Source organism: Sprattus sprattus (genome assembly GCF_963457725.1).
Source record: "Sprattus sprattus genome assembly, chromosome: 13".
Classification (NCBI taxonomy): domain Eukaryota; kingdom Metazoa; phylum Chordata; class Actinopteri; order Clupeiformes; family Clupeidae; genus Sprattus; species Sprattus sprattus.
The window spans coordinates 6,711,629-6,734,338 of NC_137911.1; the positions used below are offsets into that span (position 1 = coordinate 6,711,629).

Consider the following 22,710-nt stretch of genomic DNA (forward strand, 5'->3'; position numbering starts at 1 on the left):
TTTGGATACAGAACCATATACAACAAAAACACCAGTTGTAACACCTTCCAATAATCGTTAAGGTTTCTTTTTAATTCTGAGCCATCAATATTCTCTCAATGTGAACCATACAAGGTTATGCATATTGTGCCCAAACTGCATATATATAATTATATTCTTGCCATGTTTTCGTGAGGGCATGATTACATTAGAGGTGTGGTCTCTCTGTGAGGAATGTTGGGGGTGCTGCAGGCTTACACTTAACACTGAGTTATGGTGAAAGCACTGTTGTTGTGGAAGCACAGCCCATGCCTTCTTACCATCCAGCTGCAGTTCAGACTTCCAGGCAACTGCCTCATGCATCAGACACATTGCAAAACCAGTTATAGGTATAATGTGATTAGCTGTGCCACTGCAACACTATCCAGAACAGTCCAGTCCATTATAAAACAAACTGGCACACACAAACGCACACACACACACACACACACACACACACACACACACACACACACACACACACACACACACACACACACACACACACACACTGATTGAGTCACACGTTGACAAGCAGTCACTCTTCTTACACACACACACACACACACACACACAGACATACATTTGACAATTGACAGTCCCTCACACAAGAATCTGAGTTTTTTTATTCACGGAAATCTTAATTCCTTCACTCAGAGCCACACCGACACACTCACACACACACACACACACACACACACACACACACACACACACACACACACACACACACACACACACACACACACACACACACACACAATGCCCTTCATCATGTCTGTTGCCTTTATCCACTTTCCTTGTCCAAAAGATGTAGGAACCACAGTCAATCTTGGGTGACAGTTGCAACAACAATTAGCAATGCCTCATGTCATATGTGTCTTATCTTCTGACAACATGGTGCTCCTGAGTTTGGATCTCTAATATTTAAATACATCTGTCTCACTCTTGGGACTCCTAGGAATCTGTTGTTTTTAAAGGATATTGTTCAGAGAGAGTAGCCAGCTTCTGGTTCAGGCATTATTTAACCTCCCCAATTCCAGTGGACTGTGTTTCTCTCTTGTTCACACAGACTCTCTCTCTCTCTCTCTCTCTCTTCCTCTCTCTGTTTCTATATTTAGGTTTCCTCCGGTAGGAGGTAACCTATTGTATCTGTTAGTATTATTCTTGTTCCATGGGAGTCAATGGCAGCCCCTAGAACCATATGGTAACTTTTTGTGAAATTTGGCACACTCATTAGGGACAGTCCCTTCTTCTTTCACACCAATTTTCATGGCTCTCATGACACCACTCTAGCGCCACCAACAGGTCAAAGTTGGACTTTTGTAACACACGCAACTTTTTAACCGTATGACCGTTTTTCAAAAATGGGGTACCATTGGATTCCCTGGATCAAGACGAAGTAAATCCACCCCTTGGCGTCAATTTCCGGTTATATAGATTTTCCGCTATTTCCGGTTTTATCAAAAACCTTTGAAAGCCTACTCCTCCTACAATTTTTGGCAAATCTTCTTCAAAATCACCAGAGATGATCTTCAGACCTAGCCTCACAAAAGTTACTTTTTAGAATTTTGATCCTCACAACTGTTTGTCCGGTACAGCCACTCAAATTCAGCAGAAAAGTCGCCAAACAGGAAGTGAGGTCATATCTTGGCAAATCTTTGACAAATCAACACCAAACTTGATATGTCACTGGAAGACACTACAACATGTTGCCATGTGCAAAGGCAACTTCATATCTTGAAAAATGATTGATATAAAGCAAATTGGATAGATTGTTAACGCTAAAACAATGCTTTACACATCAACAGGTCAAAAAGTGATACTCTGATTGAATCACAAATGTGAAGACCCTTGAGAATGTTTAGAACACAAATCTGAAAAAAATTTGACTGTAAGATGAAAAGTAGATTTTTGGTGAATATTTGAAATACGCATGCTTGGCTAATTGCTAGGGTGTTTCTCAAGTCTGCCTCTCTGCCCCTGCCCCTCTGGTCTTGCGCGCGTGTGCGCTCCAGATTCTCTCTCACACACACACACACACACACACACACACACACACACACAGGGACAGGGACAGGCTCCTTTGACACGCGCAAGCACACACACACATCATTTAAGGAAATTTAGGGATGACCACACCCCTTCTCACGCTTGAAGCCATGGCCCTTGAGGTTCTTCAAAGTAATGCATTTGAAATGTAATATCCCATTGGCAAGTCTGCAGCATGGATTTTTCTATACAGTGACAAATTGTCACAAAAATACATTTTTCCCTGGTTCGCAATGTCTGGAGGAGGAAACCGCCATCGCTGCTTGCAGCTATATTCATTTTTGTTTTACTTGCGCAGGCAGGGCATACTGACTGAAATATAAAAGCCTTTTAAGAAAAACAATTGGAGGGATGGTGTTTATGTATTTATTTCTTTCTTTCTGATTTTGTTTCTTTTTTTCAGCCCTCACTTCCCCCGCCCCCTTCAGATCCTCCTCCTTGTTTACTAGCTAAATGAAATCACTACCCTCACAAGAATCCTCAGTGGAGGTGCCAATGTGTGCTGCACGCACTTTCTCTTTTTTCTCCTCTGCAGTAGCTCTTTCATCCTCCACAAAAAGGCAGGGAGAAAGCTAAAGGCTTGTGCTTTGCTACCTGTTCTCTTGCACTAATTTGTGTCTGATAACAAAACAGAAGCTAACCCTGCAGCAGAAGTTAAAGACAAAATAATGTTTGTAAATATCAGTTAGGATGCTGAGTTTCATAAATACCCTCAATCCTCCAGTTATCCATGTCAGCATTTAGATTCGTTTGGGCAAAGAAAGAATCCCATTAAGATTTAAAGCACATTTTCAGTACCAATTTTGTACTTTTATATTTTAGTACTAATGCAAACTCTTCTCTTCTTTCAGAGTCAAAAACGACCAATAGCAGGTGCACATTTATTCATTGTGACCTCAGTATTTGCATTCGTCAAAATGGTTTCTGAATCAGAACTATAATCTCATTTGTCGTTTTTGGACATTTTTTTTGTGAGATCTTTCAGTCACTTTTCAAGGACTTTCTATTCAAACATATTTTCTTGTTTCATTATACTTGAGTGACATGTTTCATTATAATAGATTATCAAAGTCAATCAAACCCAAAGGTTAACAACAGAAATATAGCAAATTAGCACTGTCGGTGAAGTATGAAAGTGCTCTATTACAGCTTCCATCTTGAGAACATGTCTGCCAATTTTGAAATTATGGTCTAAATGTTTCCACAGGTGCCCATGGTCTTTTGAAAATTCTACAATTCTTACATGAATTAACAGTGTCTCTTCAACTTGATTCCCATCTGTATGTTTTGATTCTTTTACTCCCTTTTTGAAAAATGGTTTAAATGTTGTCATATGCATTCAAGTTGATTTAATAGTGAAAAGGAGAGGTGTCAGCCATATGACCCCCTCCTTAAATTAGGAATGCCCAGGACACAGAAGTACCACAACATAGATAGGCTAGATAAATATAAATACTTTATTTTGTGTTTAAAAAGGTTGAAGATAATCTATATCTTTAAAAGCAGTCTTTCAATAAATATGATGTCCACAATGAAAATCCAGTCTCGAGCGGTCACAGCTGGGTTCCACTTGTAGTCACTCCGGCCGAGATCCGTCCAGTGTGGATGGCTTGACGTCGTGGGCGGCGCCCCCCTCAAGAAGGGATTCCCCGGGGACTCCCAATGACGTCAGTCACGGCCTCTCGGAACAGGCAGTCACATGAACAACAATAAAAAGGTGATAATCAAGGTTCGGCTGGTACAATAAAACAATGAAATGGGATTCGGATGAAACAAGTACTTCCCTTTATGCCGAGTATTGTGAGCGTTGGAACATTCGACCGTTGCTTTCTCGTGGTGTCTGATTCCTCGTCAGTGTCGTAATTCGGTTCCGGTAACGGCAACAGCAGACCTCGGAAAACCAGGGCAAGGGATCAGCACTCCTCTTAGCCACGTACACAGAGTAACGATACAGTTTACACACAGGAAGAAAGGCTTACGTTCCTTTGTTCAGCAAACGTAGAGCATTGATCATTCCAATACAGCCCTCCTTGACGCTGGCGTGTTCTGGCCTGCTTCCTCCTACAGGCCGGCTCGGTTCGTTTCGTGTTTCGTGTGTCCACTTCTGCTCCCCCTCCAAACCAACCTCCTTTTGAGTTGGTTCCCAATATGAGCAGTATTCCCAATACGAGCAGTGTTCCGCAGTAGCAGCGGTCCTGGGAAGCTTGGTTGTGGTTCTCATCACTGTTGCCTGGCTATTTGTTCTTGTTGCCTTGGACTAAATAGCTGGCCAAGCATAGATAACAACCTTAACAGTAGCACAGTGAACAAGGCATAACATCTTTTATCCCAGGAAAGGCCTATGCCTCCCCCACTCAGTTTACCTTGTTTTTTCGCATAATAAAAACAAAACTAGTCTCTTATCTAAGCTCATTGTCCGTGTGCTATCATATTGATGTTATCACATTTCAACTGAACGTGCATCCTCTTTGCATTCACTTAAACCACTCGCACCCTGAAAAATGTGGTTTATGGTTTAAAATGAGAATGTTTACAGTTCTTGCTTGAGTTGGAGTGTTGATGGTATATTGGTTGGCATTGCTTTCTTCAAAGCAGTTCACCAGGACTTGATTCCCAGCTAATGCATCATGTCTTAATAAGTTGCTTTGGACAAAAGCGTCTGCTAAATACTTAACCTTTGTCATCAAAATCACGCTCTCAAATAGAATTGTTTACTCAATTAAGTACACTACTCAGTCTGAATCTCAAACACACTTAGTTGACCCCCTGTTGGATCTTAAGCTATCCTATCACAGTTTCCTGTCCTTCATGTCCTCATACCTTTCTTCATGCAGCACATATAATACAGAATGCTTTAGTGGATTTACAACCTGACTTTTTTTAAATGTAATCAGCGTAAACCTTTAAAAAAAAAAGTTTTAAGTCTTAAACTATTGAAAGAAAATAAGGATTCCAAATTATAATTTCACTCTGTATTTAAAACGCAGGAAGGTTAACTAAATTCAGGACTGGTAAATATCGCTGTGTCAGATGTATTCAAATATCCAGTGTCTATATGGCCTCAGGCACTTCTCTTTTTGTGTCTATCAGTGATTTACACTGACTCACCTTGTTTGTGTGGAAGATGGGGTGGGGAATTACGTGTCTTTGGCAAGCATGTAGATGTTGTCAACACTGTATTAGAATGAATGTGGAGGAAACACAGAGGCAGGTGGAAGAAAGACACAGAGAGGAGGGGACAGTTCATTTGAAGGCGGAGGAGAAAAAAGGAGGGAGGGAAAGAAGGGAAGTCATTGGTCAATAGCCCTGGGGCAATCTTCATGATTTGCTTAATAAAATTAGGGTGGGCATTAACTATACTCAGACAGACTGAACAGGGGCATTACGAGCTGCCAGCTTGAGATACATCACATCACTTTCTCTCAAACAAGTCAGCCTGAGTTTGAACACACACCTGCATACTCGTCTGTACGACAGATACACTGCTCTAGTCGTGGGGGACCTGAGACAGACCTTCTAGCTGTGGTTCCACTGTGCCAGAGTAGAGGTGGGGGCCTGAGCTAACCACACCACATGGAGGAAGACATGGATCCCAAGATGGCAGGTGGCTCATGTTCTGATTCGGGAGCTGAGCCCGCATCCTCGACTGTTGCTCCCCCGGAGGGCTCGGAGCCATGCAGGGTGGAGGAGGCCCTTGTTGCCCCGGCCCTGAGCTCCCACAGACCATCGCAAATCTTGTGTGGCCCCCGCTGTGTTTTGGTGGTGCTCATCTTACTGGTGCTCTCTCTCCTTGGCAGCTGGGCTGTGGTTCATCTCAGCTTGGGCTCGAGAAGCAGCAATGGACCCTTCCGAATATCCTCCAGCTACAGTCAGCCAGGTGAACAGGAGGCAGCCACCTTCAACCCCCACTTCTCAACAAACTGCACTATGGGTAAGAATACATTTGGCTTTGTTATCATAATTGACATTTGACATGTATTTGTAAGCTGAGCAACCTAAGCCGTACTGACTGGGGTAGCAGTTGATGAGAGTGACCTACTATTGCACTGTTTTGGAGGTTTGTGATTCTTATGCAAGTGAAAAGATTAGGAAAAGAGTGTGAGTGTATCAAACTAAAGGTGGAGGCATCTGTTGCTGTATCTCTATGGGCCACAGCTGCACTGGCAGCAATTTCAGAGAAGAGTTGACATTTGAAAGTAGTGTATGATTCAAAGGCCTTTTGGGAGATACAAAACTGCTTGAAAAACAAGCAATTCCCTCATGACATTTCAAAGGGACTGAATATTCTGCAATCTCCTTTTATGATCATCCTTTCTGAGTCATTATGTGTGGATTCATTGTTGTAGGATTGGTTATAGATACTCGGTATAGCTGTCGGTTATGTCACCCCAGTGATTAAAAGGTGTGTAAAATGCACCTACATCTATGGAGTCTATTGAAGTACAACATGTACCACGGGTGAATTCAGAAGTATGCTGGATTGTTTTTTCAAAAGAAAATGGAAAATAAGCCTACTGTGGGGTCATTCGAGTACCGATCAATGTAAACACAGCCAAACCGTAATTATCAGGTTGCTGGTAGAATGGATGGTCTGCAATTTCTGGTTGCTGTGATTTAACTTTGTCTGCAGTGGAAGGCAACAGTAAATGCTGCCTTCCCTTTATCATTGTTCATATTATTGTGTATGGTTCAGCTAGCACGGGCAATTGTGGATGTGTTTACAAGACTTGATGAGAATGATGAAAGCATAACCAGTAAAGATAGTTATTGAAGTATTCACAGTCTCCCCCTCAGCCCTATCCAATCTCTCTGGTATTATACGGGGAAGGGCTGAATAAACTCTGTGTTCATATTAAATCTCACATGCATTGTTATGCACATTTGAAAAAAGAAAAATATCTCTCTTCCTTCTTTGGTGGTATTACTGTGAAGATTGCATCTTGTTTTGTTTTGTTTTTGTGAATATTGCCGACATCTGAAGCTAAGGCCTTTTTGCTTTTGACCAGCTGTATGTATGAACAGATCCTGTGTCTTAATCTATTTGTTTTTACTTCCAAAGAAATTACATTTGGCAAAAGACCCTAGCAGACTCACACATGATGCTGAACAAGCTACCTCCCTCTCTCTCTTTCCTACTCTCTCTCTCTCTTTCTTTCTCACTCACTCACTCACACACAAATATACACAAACTGAATTGCATATTTCTCCCCTGCTTTCAAAGCCTCAAATGGCAATGAAGTGTGAGTTTGGAGCGACTTACTACTTGTTATGCAAAACCATAATAGGTCTCCAATTGTTTGTGTGGCATTTAGTTGACAAAGGCAGGTTCACACAGTCTGTACCTGAGCATGTCTGTCTAACCCCTGTTTTCTGCATTAATCCCCTTGGCCTCTCAACAACAGAAAGCAGCAGGGTCACCCCACCTGTCGCCTTTGCTCAAATTTCCTGATATACAACGGGACCGTTTGATGGATATCAAAGCTGTGTGTGTGTGCGTGCATGTGTGTGTGTGTGTGTGTGTGCGCGTGTGTGTGTGCGTGTGTGTGTGTGCGTGTGTGTGCGTGCGTGTGTGTGTGTGTGCGTGTGTGCATGTGTGTGTGTGTGTGTGTTTTAGTGGATGTGGTTGTTACATATGGATATGTATGGGTCTTCAAATGGTTTACATTGACCCAACAAATCTAGTATTTTTCTGAAGAACCCAACATGCTGCTGGATAGATAATTATCCAATTAGAAAAACACAGTCTGGAAATCACTCTGCCCATTATAATTGTATATTATGTCGGTGCTCTTGTTTCTATGATTAACCAGAATATCTTGTATCTGTATTAGCAGACTCTTAGTTGCTCCATTTCAGGGTTTTTAAGCTTGGAGAGAGACATTATTGCCTGCTTTGGTAATTTGCCGTTTTCTTTCCTCCGACATGTGGAGGCAGAATATTGGCAAGAGATGCCCTACTGAAAAATCAAGGCATTCTCCTTTGTAGTTGTCTCTTATTCATGGAGCCCATTTACATTGATCACAACACTTTCCGTTAGATGAAATAAACCATTTAAAACACACAGTTTGAATCAAGAGCTGAGTTTCGGTTCATTTGCTGCTTCCTCACACAATGTTTTCCAGGCAGTTTTGAACACATCACAGAATCTTTAAACCTGTCTGATGGCTAGGTGTTAATGCACCACAAATAATGTTTTGTTATTGCAGTTATTTGTGTCAAAATGAGTAGAGTTCCACATAAATCTACTCATAACCCAATGTCACAAAGGGTTAAAGACTGAGACAGACCAGTCCAACCTCAAACAGACCCGTCTCTTCCTGACATATCTATTTGAGTCTCAACTTCAACATGTCAGGCATGAATGTACTGCACATCACTCGTGGCAGCTCAGCGACAACAGCGGGTGCAAGCTTGCATACAGATGAGACTGAGAGCAATACAGGCTCCCAATTTCAATGTGCCTCCTGCCATCAGAGGATGCCAAGGCACACCACACACTAAGCCAATCAGCAGGTGGAAGGGAAAGAACTGATTTATGAATTAATCAGCAGCTTTGAGGGGGGGGGAATCAGCTTTTGCCTCTGTAAAAAAAGTTCAGTAAGTACATTGCTGGAAGTGATTTTTATATAATGTTGATTAGGGTTGCTTTTGACGATGTTTAAATATATTATTCTATAGTCTGAAATACGTTTATTTTATTGTAAGCAATGCATCACACACAGCTCCCTCCAAGGTATGTAATAGTGATTTATGAACTCACTTATTGCAAGCGGTCCAGTCCAGCAAAGATTTCAGCCTCTTGTATCCCCGCCCATTTCCCTAACTGCTGTTGCTGCGCTGCATTGGAGTGTACCGGCTACATTTAGCCACCCGGTATTGTCAGTGTTTCTCCAGCCCATCAATCATTTCTGCCTTGTAGGAGCCTTGAGTGAAATGAGCTGTGTTTGAATTGGGAAGGGAGGAGGAAGGTACGTGTGGAGAGGTGGCAGTGATGGGAGAGGTGGTGTGTGTGTAGGCATTAGTTGGGCTTCCACTCAGTCATCCCACTTGAGACCAGATAGGTTCCATCACTCAAGCCATCTGGGTGCTACTGGGCGGGAGCTGTTAGCATAACCTATGCTTGCCATCCAGTGATGTTTACAAATGTGTTGTCTAAAACTTCGGCCTTGATGAACTGTCATTAGACGTGTCTTTCAAACAACATCCAGCCTCTTCAAGCTGCCTGGTGACCAGACAGCATTCATGAAACATGGCCATTTCACTGGCCATTTGCAACTTTTTGTTTTTCCCAGGAAGGTAACACATGTGAGCTGCACGTGTGTTGTGTGCACTGACAAATGGATTATGTGAATTTATGAAGGTCAAGCATTAATACAGCATTTTAATTAGCAATGCATGTCTTTTTTGAGGCATGCCATGTTTAACTGACCTAGCTAGCTCATATTTGTGTGTCTTATGTCATACTATATTTTAGCTCATTTTGTGAATGTATTGTTTCACAATTCTTCTTTCCCCTACCTCTTTACTCTTGGATAACTGTAGAGATGACATTCAATTAAAGCCCATACGTTAATTATAATGGATTATTGAGGTTGGAGTAATTGGCCTGTTACTGTTTTTCTCAGACATTGTAAACATTAAGCAAACTCACCACTATTATCCATACTAATTAGCTTGAAATATAATGTACAGAATCTTCAGTGGTGCATGTACGTTTGTTTGTGTGGGTGGCTGTGTGTGAGGGAGAGGGAGAGAGTTGCTTAGATGCATGTGTATGGCATGGCAAAACAAAAGGAGGACATACTGTACGTAGCCTGTTTAATTAATAATCAGTTTATGGTCTTGAATGTCAGTGTGATTTCCTGTCTTTGTACAGCTGTGGTCGTATGTCATACCATCTTCTCTGTAGCTTTTTCTTTCTTCATAAGATGATTTAGATTCAATTAACAGCATGCACAACCTCTTCTAGGCTGCTCAGAATCACACTCCTTGCATAGGGATTGAATTGCTAATCCCCAGACTCATCTCACATCGCTTCTTGCCCTGAGGCCTTACCACTAACAGCCTGCCCCTCTTACATATGGCTTATACATCCCATACCTACAAACACATTACCATCAGTCAATCATGGCTGTGGGTATTTAGTGATGGTGAGGAAAGAACTCCTCAGTAGTTTGGGGTCGTGTTTGAAGAACTGACAACACAAAGGTCTCCAGTGCCTAAAACATGGCATCCCATATGAGCTGCCATGAGACAGAGGAATAACCAGGACTGGTATTAGGGTCAATGTCAAACAAATCCACATGGCAAGCCACATTTGTCAATTTGAGTCATACATACATACATACATACATACATACATACATACATACATACATACATACATACATACATACATACATACATACATACATACATACATACATACATACATACATACATACATACATACATACATACATACATACATACATACATACATACATACATACATACATACATACATACATACATACATACATACACACATACACACATACACACATACACATATATGCACAGTTCACTATTTTCTCAAAAGCTTCCATATCAAACTGAAATTCCTCAGATACAAATGACACTGATGGTGTATGACATAAAACCATGCTGCTTATACAGTCACCAGTATTTCTGTGTGTGATATTAAGGTGTACGGTCACATTTATTGTAATGACATTTTTAGACAGACAGACATCTTTACAAGCATATCCTCTCCACACTCAATGAAACATTGCAGATGTGCTTTGAATCACCCATATATTTTGAAAGCCTCTGTTCATCTTTGAAAATTGTATTCCAAATGACATATGAATGAGCCATTCCATACTGTGATATGACCCTGTGGATCTCCTAAGCAAGGAAAGGAACTTCAATGCCCAGGCCACCATGGATCAAAGCACTTAGGTTCTGTTGTGAGGCATGAGTTGGATAGAAGCCCCAACTGAAAGCCGTCTCTTACTCCTTTGATATGAGTGGCTCTCGGCACTCTTCATGCACATCACATTTCATGCAGCTCTCTTGGTCATATCTAAGTCTACCTCAGCCATGGAGGTGCTTCAGTGCTGAAGATAAAAACAGAAAAGTATATTGCCACATTTAAACATGATCATATGCAAGAAGTGTCTCAATGCACCCTTTTTGTATTTTCTTTTTCTTTGTCAAGTTAATCCCTCTTCGAATAGAACAGAACAGAAATTTGAATTAAGTGTAACACTGACATTTTTTCAGCTACTCCCACATCACATACTCCCAACACACAAACACAAACGCCGGACACACACACACACACTGCTATTTTAAATTAAGTTATAGTTTGACAACGATGGATGACAAGAAGATCAGTTCTCAAGCATGACACAGCACAATTAATTGAATTCCTAAATGGAGTCCCCTTGTCCTGTCAAAGGTCCATAGTGACCAAAGAGTTTTATCTTGAGGGAGTCATCTTCAGTTCCTCTTCATTTTGAAATTGTACATGACAGGAGGTGTTTAGCCATTGCGTTTGGTTTGGTGAAATAAGCTTTTCTTCAAACATTTGCTTATGCCACATCACAGAAAAACAACTTGTACTGAAGCCAGATAGGGGTGATATAGGAATAGACCTCATTGTTGCACAGGGAAATGAATGGTTTGTAAAGGATATGAAAATGAAGGAAGCATAACAGACATAGAGGAAGGAAAATGTTTAAAGGTCACAGGAAGGAAAACTTCTAATGTTACGATGAGATAAGTGATTACCAAAAGAGTCAAAGACCAGCAAAGTGATGGAAGTTTGTGTTTGAACAAAGCCATTGATACCCAACATGTCAGGTTGAATTTGATTTAGCTGATGTCACTATACAAACACTACGATGTGTATTTGATTATATACCCCTTATGTGATCCCATGCACTCAAGACCACATACTTTTTTTGCGATATGCAACCATGAGAAACACACATCCAGGTAGGACCATCATATCTGTGTGCATTTAACTGTCTCTTCAGTTCAAGGTTTCCGTAACTAGTGTTAGTATCTGTATCTGTATCTATAGTCAAATCCTAAAACAATCACTTCCTCATCACCCTAAACTTGTTTCATGCAAATCGCCTCAATTGCCCCTCCTTGCTTGAACTCTTGGGAGGGCCATATCTCCTGTTATAAACTAATTATATCTGTTCCAGTACAACTACCACCTTAAAAAGTAATCTTATTATTGTTGAGATGTCAGTAGAAAACCTGTTTAGACACAAATAAGATATATACAAGTTAGATGAAGGAACCCGCAATTCAAGGTGAAGGCTGTTTTCAGATTTCAAGGACAGTGAAGAAATAGTAGAATGTGTTGAATAAATAAACATCTCAACCCTAAGAAGCATTACTTTTGTTATGGACTGCTGTTACGGCCCAACAGACACTGAAGGGTTCCACTCTCATGACATTTGAGAAACATATTGTGAATGACCCTTTACATTTAATTACAATCATTTCAGAGAAAGTCTTTGCTACTTTGACCCTGTTTCAAATGAATCTTTAAAGATCCACCTCAAATGTGATTAAAAGAAACCCTGTTTTCATTTCTAGCAACATGTCAGATTAATTCATCAGTGGTTGTCATGCAGCCAGACTTTGACTCCATGCTGGCAATAGTAAATATAGTGGCACCTGGAACCTCAGATCCTCAGCCTTCTAGCTATTTTTCAATGGAATGGTGACAGTTAAAAAAATAAATTGTGGATATCTATCACTCAGAGACCATAATAGTCTCCAGCCAACCATATCCCTTCAATTCAACGTCTATGATTTGTCTTAATGATTCATGTGGTGTATTTATTACCAGTGACTTCAATCCATCCCACACACAAAGAGTCAACATGTCTTCTGCTTTAACACACAAATTATTAAATCACTCACTAATACACATATACACACGCACAGGTACACACGCACACCCACACACACACACACAAAAACACACACACACACACACAAACACAAATACATAAGCATATGTAAACAGTGTTTATTCACATACACGATCAAGCATGTCTGCATAATAAATCACATCCTTCTCAGCACTCCCCTCACTCAAGTGGAATCAGCTTGTTGGTTTTCAGCATCTCTCTTTCTGTTTGTTTTTGTCGTTCATAACTCCTTCTTTCTCTGTGGTATGATTTAAAAGGCCATTAGGAGACTCTTTACCCATGCGCACCATGCTGAGCTGTAAATTAGGCACATTAATTACCATGGTGATTACATGGGCTGGTGTTTCTAGCTCACTTCATGTAAATGAGCTGCAGTCTGTCATTGGAAAGGTAAAGAGCTACCACAATAGGAATGAGAGGAACTGGATTTTGAAGACTGTATGGCCAACCGTATGGGAAGACGTAACAGAGAAATCCAAGACAGTTATCAAAGAAATGTCGCTCCTCCTGTAAACTAATTTTGGCAATGGTACATGGAGGGGAGAGTGTTCTTATGGAAGTGAGAGGAGACTATATGCATTGTATGCATGTGTAATATAGGGGGAAATATATGCAGTCACCCTGAGGAACCCAATCCCATCATGGGTTGGTTTGGGTTAGCTCCAATCAGCTTTGCTGCTTAGTTTAAACCTGGATCAGTTTTACAGTGTTTCCTCTTTCTTTTTACTGCATACTCCCTCTGAGAGGGATATGAGATGGCTGGGATATGAGGGAGCAAACTTTAACTAGACTTCAAGTCTTCAGAATCCCTAAAGCAATGCTTTTACTTGCTGAAATCTGGCTTGAGTCATTTTGATTATGAGAAAAATGGCAGGCAGCGATTTCCAAAGATAAAATCTTTTTGTTGTTGTTGTTGAATAAAGTAAAAGGGTGTGTGTGACACTGTTCTCTCTTTATCATGATCTGAAAATGATGTCAAAGCGAACAATTCATTTTTCCTCCTCCTTCAGGGAGCCAGCCTAGTTATGCTGCTCTGTGATTTGCATAGATATGCAAACTCCAGGCAGTATCTCTATAGTCCCATTGATGCTATCAGGTGACCTTGGATATTAGTCTCAATGTAATCCAGTTTTGCCACCTGAGCCATAAAGGCCTTTGTTTTTGCCCTGTCTGCTCTGAGCTGTGGTAACGTATGGTATGCAAATACCATGTGATGGTAAGCTGTCTGATTTGGTGATTTATCACTCTTCTCCTGAGCAGTTGGAAACAGGGAAGAAGACACTTTTTATCCAGGCATTCTATCTGGAGTGGATCACCTGTGGGGAGTTTTTTTTGCTGCTTTGGCATTGAAATTGATTAACTAGTATTAGTGAGATAAGAAATCTAAGGTATATATCCTCACCATTCATTAGTCGTGTCAGTCAGTCAGTGCACATCCCAATCCCTCTTTCATAAATAACCAGTTGCTTATTTTATTATTATTATTAGTAGTAGTAGTAGTTGTAGTTTCATCATCATCATCATCATCTTCTTCTTCTTTGTCGGCAGATTCATCCCTCAGCATGCACATCACACTCCAGGGACGCTACCGCTGCCAGGGAGGACCAGAGATCTCACTGGAGCAGCTGTGTGACTTCAGGGTGGACTGCCCACGGGGCGATGACGAGGGCAGCTCCTGCCGTGAGTATGACGTGAATGGGGCACATGGGCTAGGGATACTAGGGCCTGAACCTGTCACACAACCATGGCTGAGAAATAACACCTGTCTTGCTGTTGGAGCTTTTAGATTTCTTATGAAGTTTTCTTCTGGTTTATAAGCATGTTTTGTGACGTGCAAAAATATGTATATACTGAATATTTCAAGTCACCCGCAATGTGTCTCCAGATGTTTGGAAATGAAGGCTTTATGTATGACTAATGCATGTTTGCAAAGGGGATAAGAGTGCAGGAAGCAAAGTTTAATGCTTAATTCATTAGCTTTCTGTCCTCATCCACAGTGCTAATACATACATTAGAGAAATGTGGTGTCATTTACATTTAGGTTTACTCATTTTGCAGACACTGTTATGCAAATGACCTATATGTGAATAAACACATACAGGCTTCAATTACAACATTATTGTTCTTTTTATCGCTCCTTTTTATCTTGGACATGTGTAGACACTGTTCTGTGAGTTTCCATGGATCAGTCCAAAAACAGTAGTTTGATGAAAACATGCTAATCTGAGTTCTAATCTGAGAAATCTGGTTCTAATCTGCTAATCTGAGGCCGAATCTCGATTCTTCCCCTTGCCCCTTTTGCTTTGTCTTGTCTTTGTCTTAACCCTAGCACTTGCAAGTGTAAGGGCCCAGGGCTGAGATCTTTCCCCTATGAAAAGAGACGCCACTCGGTTTCGGATACGTCATGCGTGACTATGAAACTAGCGATTTAAAAAAAGTCTAATGAAGAACATGGTTGCAAATATATATGTATACAACTGTGTAGAGCACGAAACAAGACTGTCGTCATTTTTAAATGAATTATAAGCCAAAAATACTTACATGTAGTGTATGTAGCATGATAGCTGGCAAGCTACCATATAAGCCAATGGAGTGGTGGTATACGCGCTAATTGTATCCTAAAACTACCGTTTGAAAGCTTCAGTTAAGACCTACAATACTATGCATCGTTCGAGTAGCACATTTCAGACCAAACCGAGTCATTATAAACATATAAAAAGTTGTGTAGATAGCTTTATTCATGTAAAATATTCCTCGCTTCAAGCAGCCATGTTTTTTGGAAAATTCCCGAGCTGGTTTCGCGGTGTGCTCTGGGATAGCCCTTGGAGGAGCAAGGTAGCTCTCCGATCATCTCAAAAACGAGGGCCATACACCCCTTAATCTTACCCCTTAATCTTGATCAAATTGAGTATTGAGACACCACTAGCTCTCACATGAACGCGCAACTTCAAGGGTAAGGGGGAAGATAAGGGGTAAGGGGAAGTATTGAGATTGGGCCTGAGTTAGAAAAGTCTTGTTCACTGGAGAGAAGACTCCTTATGCTTGACAAGGAAGGTGACGTCTCTCGTTAATAAGTGGAGAATCCAAATACTCATTAGATCTAGGCTAATTGTCTAGTTTCGATCTCTCACACTTGACTTTATGAGCTATCTCTTTCAAAAGAAATCGATGACAAGAACAATGGCTGATGCCCTACATATTACAATCTTTCTACATAATTCTCAGTCATTTTCTAAATCAATATGTCTCTAGAGTTCCTTCCTCATGCATCCTCCCCCATCACACCTTCATTTTCCTTTCTCCCACTCTTCTTCTAATGTTTGTTCTCTCCCTCCTTCCCTCTTTCTTTCTTTCTCTCTGCTCTGTTGTCTCTGTGCCAACTGCTGTTTGTGAAGCTATCACCCCACTGCTCTTCTTCTCATCACCGCCCTCATTTTCAATATCTGTAATTAGCCATTCCTAATGACCTATTCTTTATGATCCTATACTTATTGCTTGCTTACTCATTCACAACTCATTGGCTTGTTGAGTTTGGAACAAAACCAGTCCAAGCCACAAACAAAGTACTATGTGTCACTTGTGTCATATATCTATTTCAAAGATAATATTTGAAGCAGTACCTGTATCATCTTTTTCACCCATCTTTCTCTCTCTCTCTGTTGCTCTCTCTCTTTCTGTTACACACAAACACCCCCACAAACATACACAGACTCACACAAACATACACAGACTCACACAATTGCGCACTCACTGCAAACACACACAAAGCCACACACATACATCCATGTCCCCCTTCTCTGGGTCCTCATTGAGGCTGTCCTCCACTCCTGAAGTTTGATGGTGGCTGGGTCGATATGTTTACACTCCCATGGCTAATGGCTATCATTTTTCTCCTTACTCCCTCCATCTCACCTCTGTAGATGACTCCAGCTTCTCCTCTTAACAAATGGTTCATGGATCAATGACGGGCACAAAATTAAATCAGGTTTCATTTGTGGCCAGCGATGCCTATTTGAGAGAGGGAACAGAACGAGAAAAAGAGACGCTTGGTGATCATAGAATAGAAGAATAGAAAAGCCTTTATTGTCATTGTATTTACATACAACCAAATTTGGAGTGCTTCTCCTGTTGGTGTGACGAGGGACAACATATAACACAACAACAACATATAACACAACAATATTGCATATCTAAAAACGGTAGGAATAGCATAAAATATATGTAAATATTAAGTGTGCAATAAAGCGCCGTGGAATATATTAAAGTATCTATGTATATATAATGATAACAATATAAATATAATCATGGCATCTTAACACAGTGAAATAAGTATCATAACTACCAAAACAAGTTCTCTCACAACAGAAGAGTTAAATTATTTCTAAAAAGATTTCTAAAATAATAATACAATTATAAGTATGTTTATTTTAAGAGGGTTCTTAAAAAAAACCTCTCCCAGTGATATCAGTCTAAGTCTATGAACCAAAACTGTCCCTGATACAATCATTTGGCGCTAGCTGATGCATCTTGCAACCAGAAACTGTACAGCCAGAGATGCTAATGTTAGCTAGCAAGTGTAATAGCCACTTTTGTGAAAAGAGATTTTGCATGCTAATGAAGCTGGTCAAGTATGACAATTACAAAAGGCTTAATCACAAAATGTTTCTGTGAGAAAGACACACACTGGATTAAGAAACAATACAGTGTTGTGTTGAGGGAGAGTACAGTAGCGACCAGATCACTGGCATTTTGAAACCACCGCTTATCCACCACTAATTTGATTTGAATAATAATGCAAAGCTGTTGCCAAGTTTTACTTTACCCCTTCAAACAGACATGTTAGAATTGTCCTCGGCAACTGTAACAACCTTCCTCAAGAATTACTGTTAGGTGGAAATTCACTCAAGGTACATCAGGACTCTGGAGTTGCAACATCAACAACAAGCTTGTCAGGCTCATCCACATCCTAGCAGGCCAGAGATAGGCACAGGCCCACTCTCAGACTGCAGTAGATGAGAAAGAAGCAAAATAAAACACTAGGGGCCTCATTTACTAACAGAATTAGGCCCACTTCAGGCATGATTTCTGCACAAAATGCGGGTAAAGACATGGAACCGTATTTACAAAGGCGCTCTTGAGTAAAAACGCAGATTGCCCACTGCTGAAGCATGAATGGGAGGGTGTAAGGGAAAGTTGGTGTTGGGAGTGAGAGTTGGGAGGAGGTATTTACTAAAACTGCCTGACGAGAGATTATCTCTTTTTTGGGTGAGAATCCTCATAAAAGCAGGTCGGTTTGTAACGAAACAAAAAGTGAAAACTATGTGGGTGCGAGAAATCAGGGTTTTGGGTGAAAATATAACAGAAATGTTATTTGTTTAAATGTTTTTATTTGATTTATCCTTTAATATAGGCATATACAGAATTGTACCACCAGCTAGCTGTTCGGCCAGGTCTTACCCAGAATCGCCGCTCCATGTACATAAGTACAGATTTTTAAGTTGGGACAACCTGGTCACATTTAAGAACTGCTGTTAAATGTTCAAAATCCGGTTTAACCTGGCCCCCCCACCACTATGCAGCCCAGTCAAGATTAAAACAGCAGCAACCAGTGCTACTCGGGGGGGAACAAGAGAAGACTGTGAAATTCCTTTTAAAAAAGTGTATTTGGACAGTCGGTTTTCTCAGTTAGGTCAGCCTGGGAATAGAAACATCTCCCACAGAACATTAGAGAATCAACCTCATTTAATTGCTTTAAAAGACATCTCAAATCATGGTTGATAAATAACCAAAAATGTGATCATTAGTGGGTAAGCAGTAGAATTATTTTTGTTTACCACTTTGTTCTTTCCCTTCTACCCCTGGTTAAGGACTAAGTGGAGCTTGTATATTGGGATTTTATTTTATTTTTGATATATTGTCAATGTTATGTTTGATATATACGTTGATGCCTGTTTTTTAGGTTGTATAGCCTTTTTTCCCTCTGGCAGGGGGACTGCCAATGTAAACTAGCCTTTTGGCTATAATTGGGTGCATTTGCATTTTAATGTTCATTAATGTACTCTGTCCCTCTTGATCAAATAAATACATTGATTGATTGATTGCTGGCATCACGGTGTAAAAAGGATGACATTACAATCACAGAATTTAAGGCACTTGCACTGAACAGAGGAGAAAGGCATGGTCCTGTTCAACCCTTAAAAAGCAAAGATGTAGATAAAGATAAAGTTATGCAGTGACAACGCGAAGAGTTTTCAAATGTATCTGCCTAGGGCAGCTTTTTTGAAAAGCATCTTTTTCGGTGTCGGAATACGCCGTTTTAGTGTCGACAGAAGGCCTAAACGGAGAAATATTTATGCATTTCTATATTAAGTGTGGACAGAGTCTAAGTTTGCTGTAACCTCGTGAACCAATAGCTCTAATTTTAACTCATCATCCATGGTGGCAGGAACATGCAGGCCCATTCTCCCCTATTTTAGCGTCGCGCTAATAACACTAGAGGGCTAATGTTCTTGTTTGATAAATACTACGCAAAATGCGGAAACCCATCGTGTGCTATATCCAGTTTGGCAAAGGCGCTGATTACGCTGCGCTCGCAATTGTTAGTAAATGAGGCCCTAGGTTTATATAGAAAGAAGTTGGCGTTCACTGACGACAAATCACTTTGTCAGCAGGGATAACCACGTGGTGGGTCTCTGATGTCCGAGGTCATCCTACTATAATTTTTGCCATGTAATGCAACAGCAAGGGCAGAAAAGAAGGACCACTAGTTCTTCTTATCAGTTCTTGCTCACACACACACACACACACACACACACACACACACACACACACACACACACACACACACACACACACACACACACACACACACACACACACACACACACACACACATACACAGAAGGTAAACTTTTAGGCACTTAAGAATCAAAGACATACAGAAACAGAAAAGGCATGTTTCAGTAAACAAAGGAATATGATTAACACACATACATACTTGATTAAAGACAAATTTCATATTTCCCTATCAATTACTCAGTGTGCATTCAGGAAGGATTTTGATCAAATAAGGCCCATCACTGCTTGAGGGTTGCCATAGAAAGCAATTAAGCTAGTACACATTCCTACAGATCAGGCACATATGGGGCTGTGCGATACTTATCCCCTGGCAACCAGCTTTGCAAGAATAACATACGGTGCAGGGATCCTCCTCGTAGAGTGGCACATTTAATAAATGCCAGCCAGACTGTGGAAACCTGGGATAGGGTTGAATGTATTCCATTGGTGTGTGGCTCTGATTAAGCTTAGGTGGTTTCAGTACAAAGTGCAAAGAGTGCAAAGGATGTGCTGCAATGGGCTGTATCACTAGGATTCCCTTGTGAGCCTTTTCCTTCTCTTTCCCACTCTTCTTTCACTACTCCTAGAGTCTATCCTTCATTTGCTCTTATACTCTCCTCCCCCTCTCACCACTTCATCTCCTTCTGAAGTGTAAAGCTCCTTCTCTTCAGCCCTGAAACTCACCCAAAGCCCAGGGATCAAGTCTTCAGCCCCAACTGTGTGTCTCTCTTACTCTTTTTGACTCTCTCCCTTACTCATACTCTCTCTTTCTCACACACTCTCTCATTCTCTGTTCTTCTTTATCTCTTCCCTTTTCTCTCTCTCTGTGGCCAAGGCTATATTTATCAAAGCTGTTGCACTATTGTCCCCTTTCTTTGTTCCGTCTTGGTCCTCAGGTCAATTCCTTAACGGCAGCTACTGCTCTTTTGAAGATGGTCTTTGTGGTTGGCAGACCATAGCAGGCAAAGGCCCATCCTGGAGGTCTCAGTCATCTCTGCCCAAGGGGCTCAGACCCAGCTGCCCATCTTCAGGTATCCTAAACAAAGCTTTATCTGAACTAAATCTTTGTTGGTGCTACTCTTTGTGACAACAATCGGACAAACTATTTTCATTTAGAGGGAAATCCTAGCCTGGCACTGTCAGATTATAATTCAGATTAGTTTTATACTCTCAACAGTGAGTGATCATCAGATTATATCTCATATTAGTTTTACACTCTCAATAGTGAGGATCATCAGATTATATATCATATTAGTTTTATACTCTCAATAGTGAGGATCAACAGATTATATCTCATATCAGTTTTACTCTCTCAATAGTAAAGATCATCATCATCGTATTTGAGGTTAACCAATCAGGGCCCTCATTGTTTAGTTGAAATCTGGACCCGTTTCATTTGTATGTGGAAAAGTCATGGAAGACTAAGCAGAAAGGGGTTCAGACCTTTCTTGAGTGAGACGATGAGTTCAGTAAAATTGATTTCCATTCTAAGTCTCGAACTGTCTTTTTAAAACATGGGAGCTCGTCTTATACTGCAAGATATACAAACTGATCCAATGCTTTTTCAATATTATTTGGATCAGGGCTAATTAAAGACATAATTCATTCACTGAATTCTGTAAACATTAGGAATGTAAGTGCCAGACAAGGGAAAAACATAACTAAAGTGTGATTGATAGAGTTTTTCTCCACAGCAAAAAAAATATCATACTGAATTCTGGTCATGTTAGAATTTGCCAAGCCCAAAGTGCTGTAAAGTATCTGGACACAAACGTCTTTGTATGCTTTTGTTTCTGTACAGATTTCTTATGTATGTTTGTGTTTGCTTGTGTGTACCTTGCGCTCCCTCAGGGCCTGTGTTGATGGTGGATAATAGTCAATCCAAAGGTCAAAGAGGAACAGCATTGCTACGGAGTCCCTTTTTCTCACCACCTCTCCGGAATGCCATGTGCTCGGTGAGAGCAGTTTCCTCTTGTTCCTCTGGCTAAATGAGCAAACACTCAAAACTCAAAAACAAAGGACACACAATCCCTTTCCTTCTTTTCTAGTAGTCAGTTCTCTTGGCACTCTGGAAGGGTGAGCTTCAAAGCATCCATCACCCCATTTAAAGGAAACACACTCAAATATCTTCAAGGCACATACAACTAAAATGGTTTGTCACACAGCGTTATGTATGCATAGCACATACAGCACAAAATGTACTAGGAAGCTATATACCGGTATATATATATGTAGGGAGAAATGGGAGAAAAACACCATTAAGCACCAATGAGAACAAAAGAAAGCAAAGGCATGCATTACATCTCATCTTTCCATTATGCTAATAGGATTACATTTAGTTTCAGCATGAAGGAGTGTGTATACTTTAGTTCAGGTTAATATTATCTTTTTTATATTTATGTGGTGACCATAGATAGGCAAATATTAGTTAGGGCAGAAAATGCACACAATACTGTAGAAATTGATCAATAACAGTGATTTATCTAAAAAATTATGAACTCCATTGATTTTGTAGAGTTAGATGTATGGATCTCTGTCTATGATGAGAGTGGGTCACTGCCCTTTGCCCGAAGCAAAGCTCTTGTAAGATGCTGTATAATCTGACTGCCTTTGATGAATTGTGGGTCTTTGCATATACACAAAAGTCAAAAGTCAAAGTGTGTTTATTATTGCATGTACCAAATTGCTTCAGCACAGCAAAATTCTTATGACTTGGCAAGCTTCATTCATCTACGCAGTAGACGTCATACATATAACATATACCAAAAAAATAACATTAAACTCTATAACACTATGACAATAAAACATATAAAATGTAACATTAAGATACAACAATTTAAAGTACAACATATATCTCTGT

General features: G+C 40.5%; 1 protein-coding gene across 1 annotated transcript in view; it reads left to right on the top strand.

Annotated features, from left to right (window-relative positions):
* alk (ALK receptor tyrosine kinase) overlaps window positions 1-22,710 on the top strand; it is a gene marked incomplete at both ends in the record, with an annotated part of 321,781 nt that overhangs the window by 235,081 nt on the left and 63,990 nt on the right. The window contains 4 exons of the mRNA XM_080850148.1: window positions 5,868-6,001; window positions 14,562-14,693; window positions 20,747-20,881; window positions 21,702-21,805. Coding sequence (XP_080706274.1) covers window positions 5,868-6,001; window positions 14,562-14,693; window positions 20,747-20,881; window positions 21,702-21,805 — 505 coding nt within the window. The remainder of the gene's footprint in view (window positions 1-5,867; window positions 6,002-14,561; window positions 14,694-20,746; window positions 20,882-21,701; window positions 21,806-22,710) is intronic.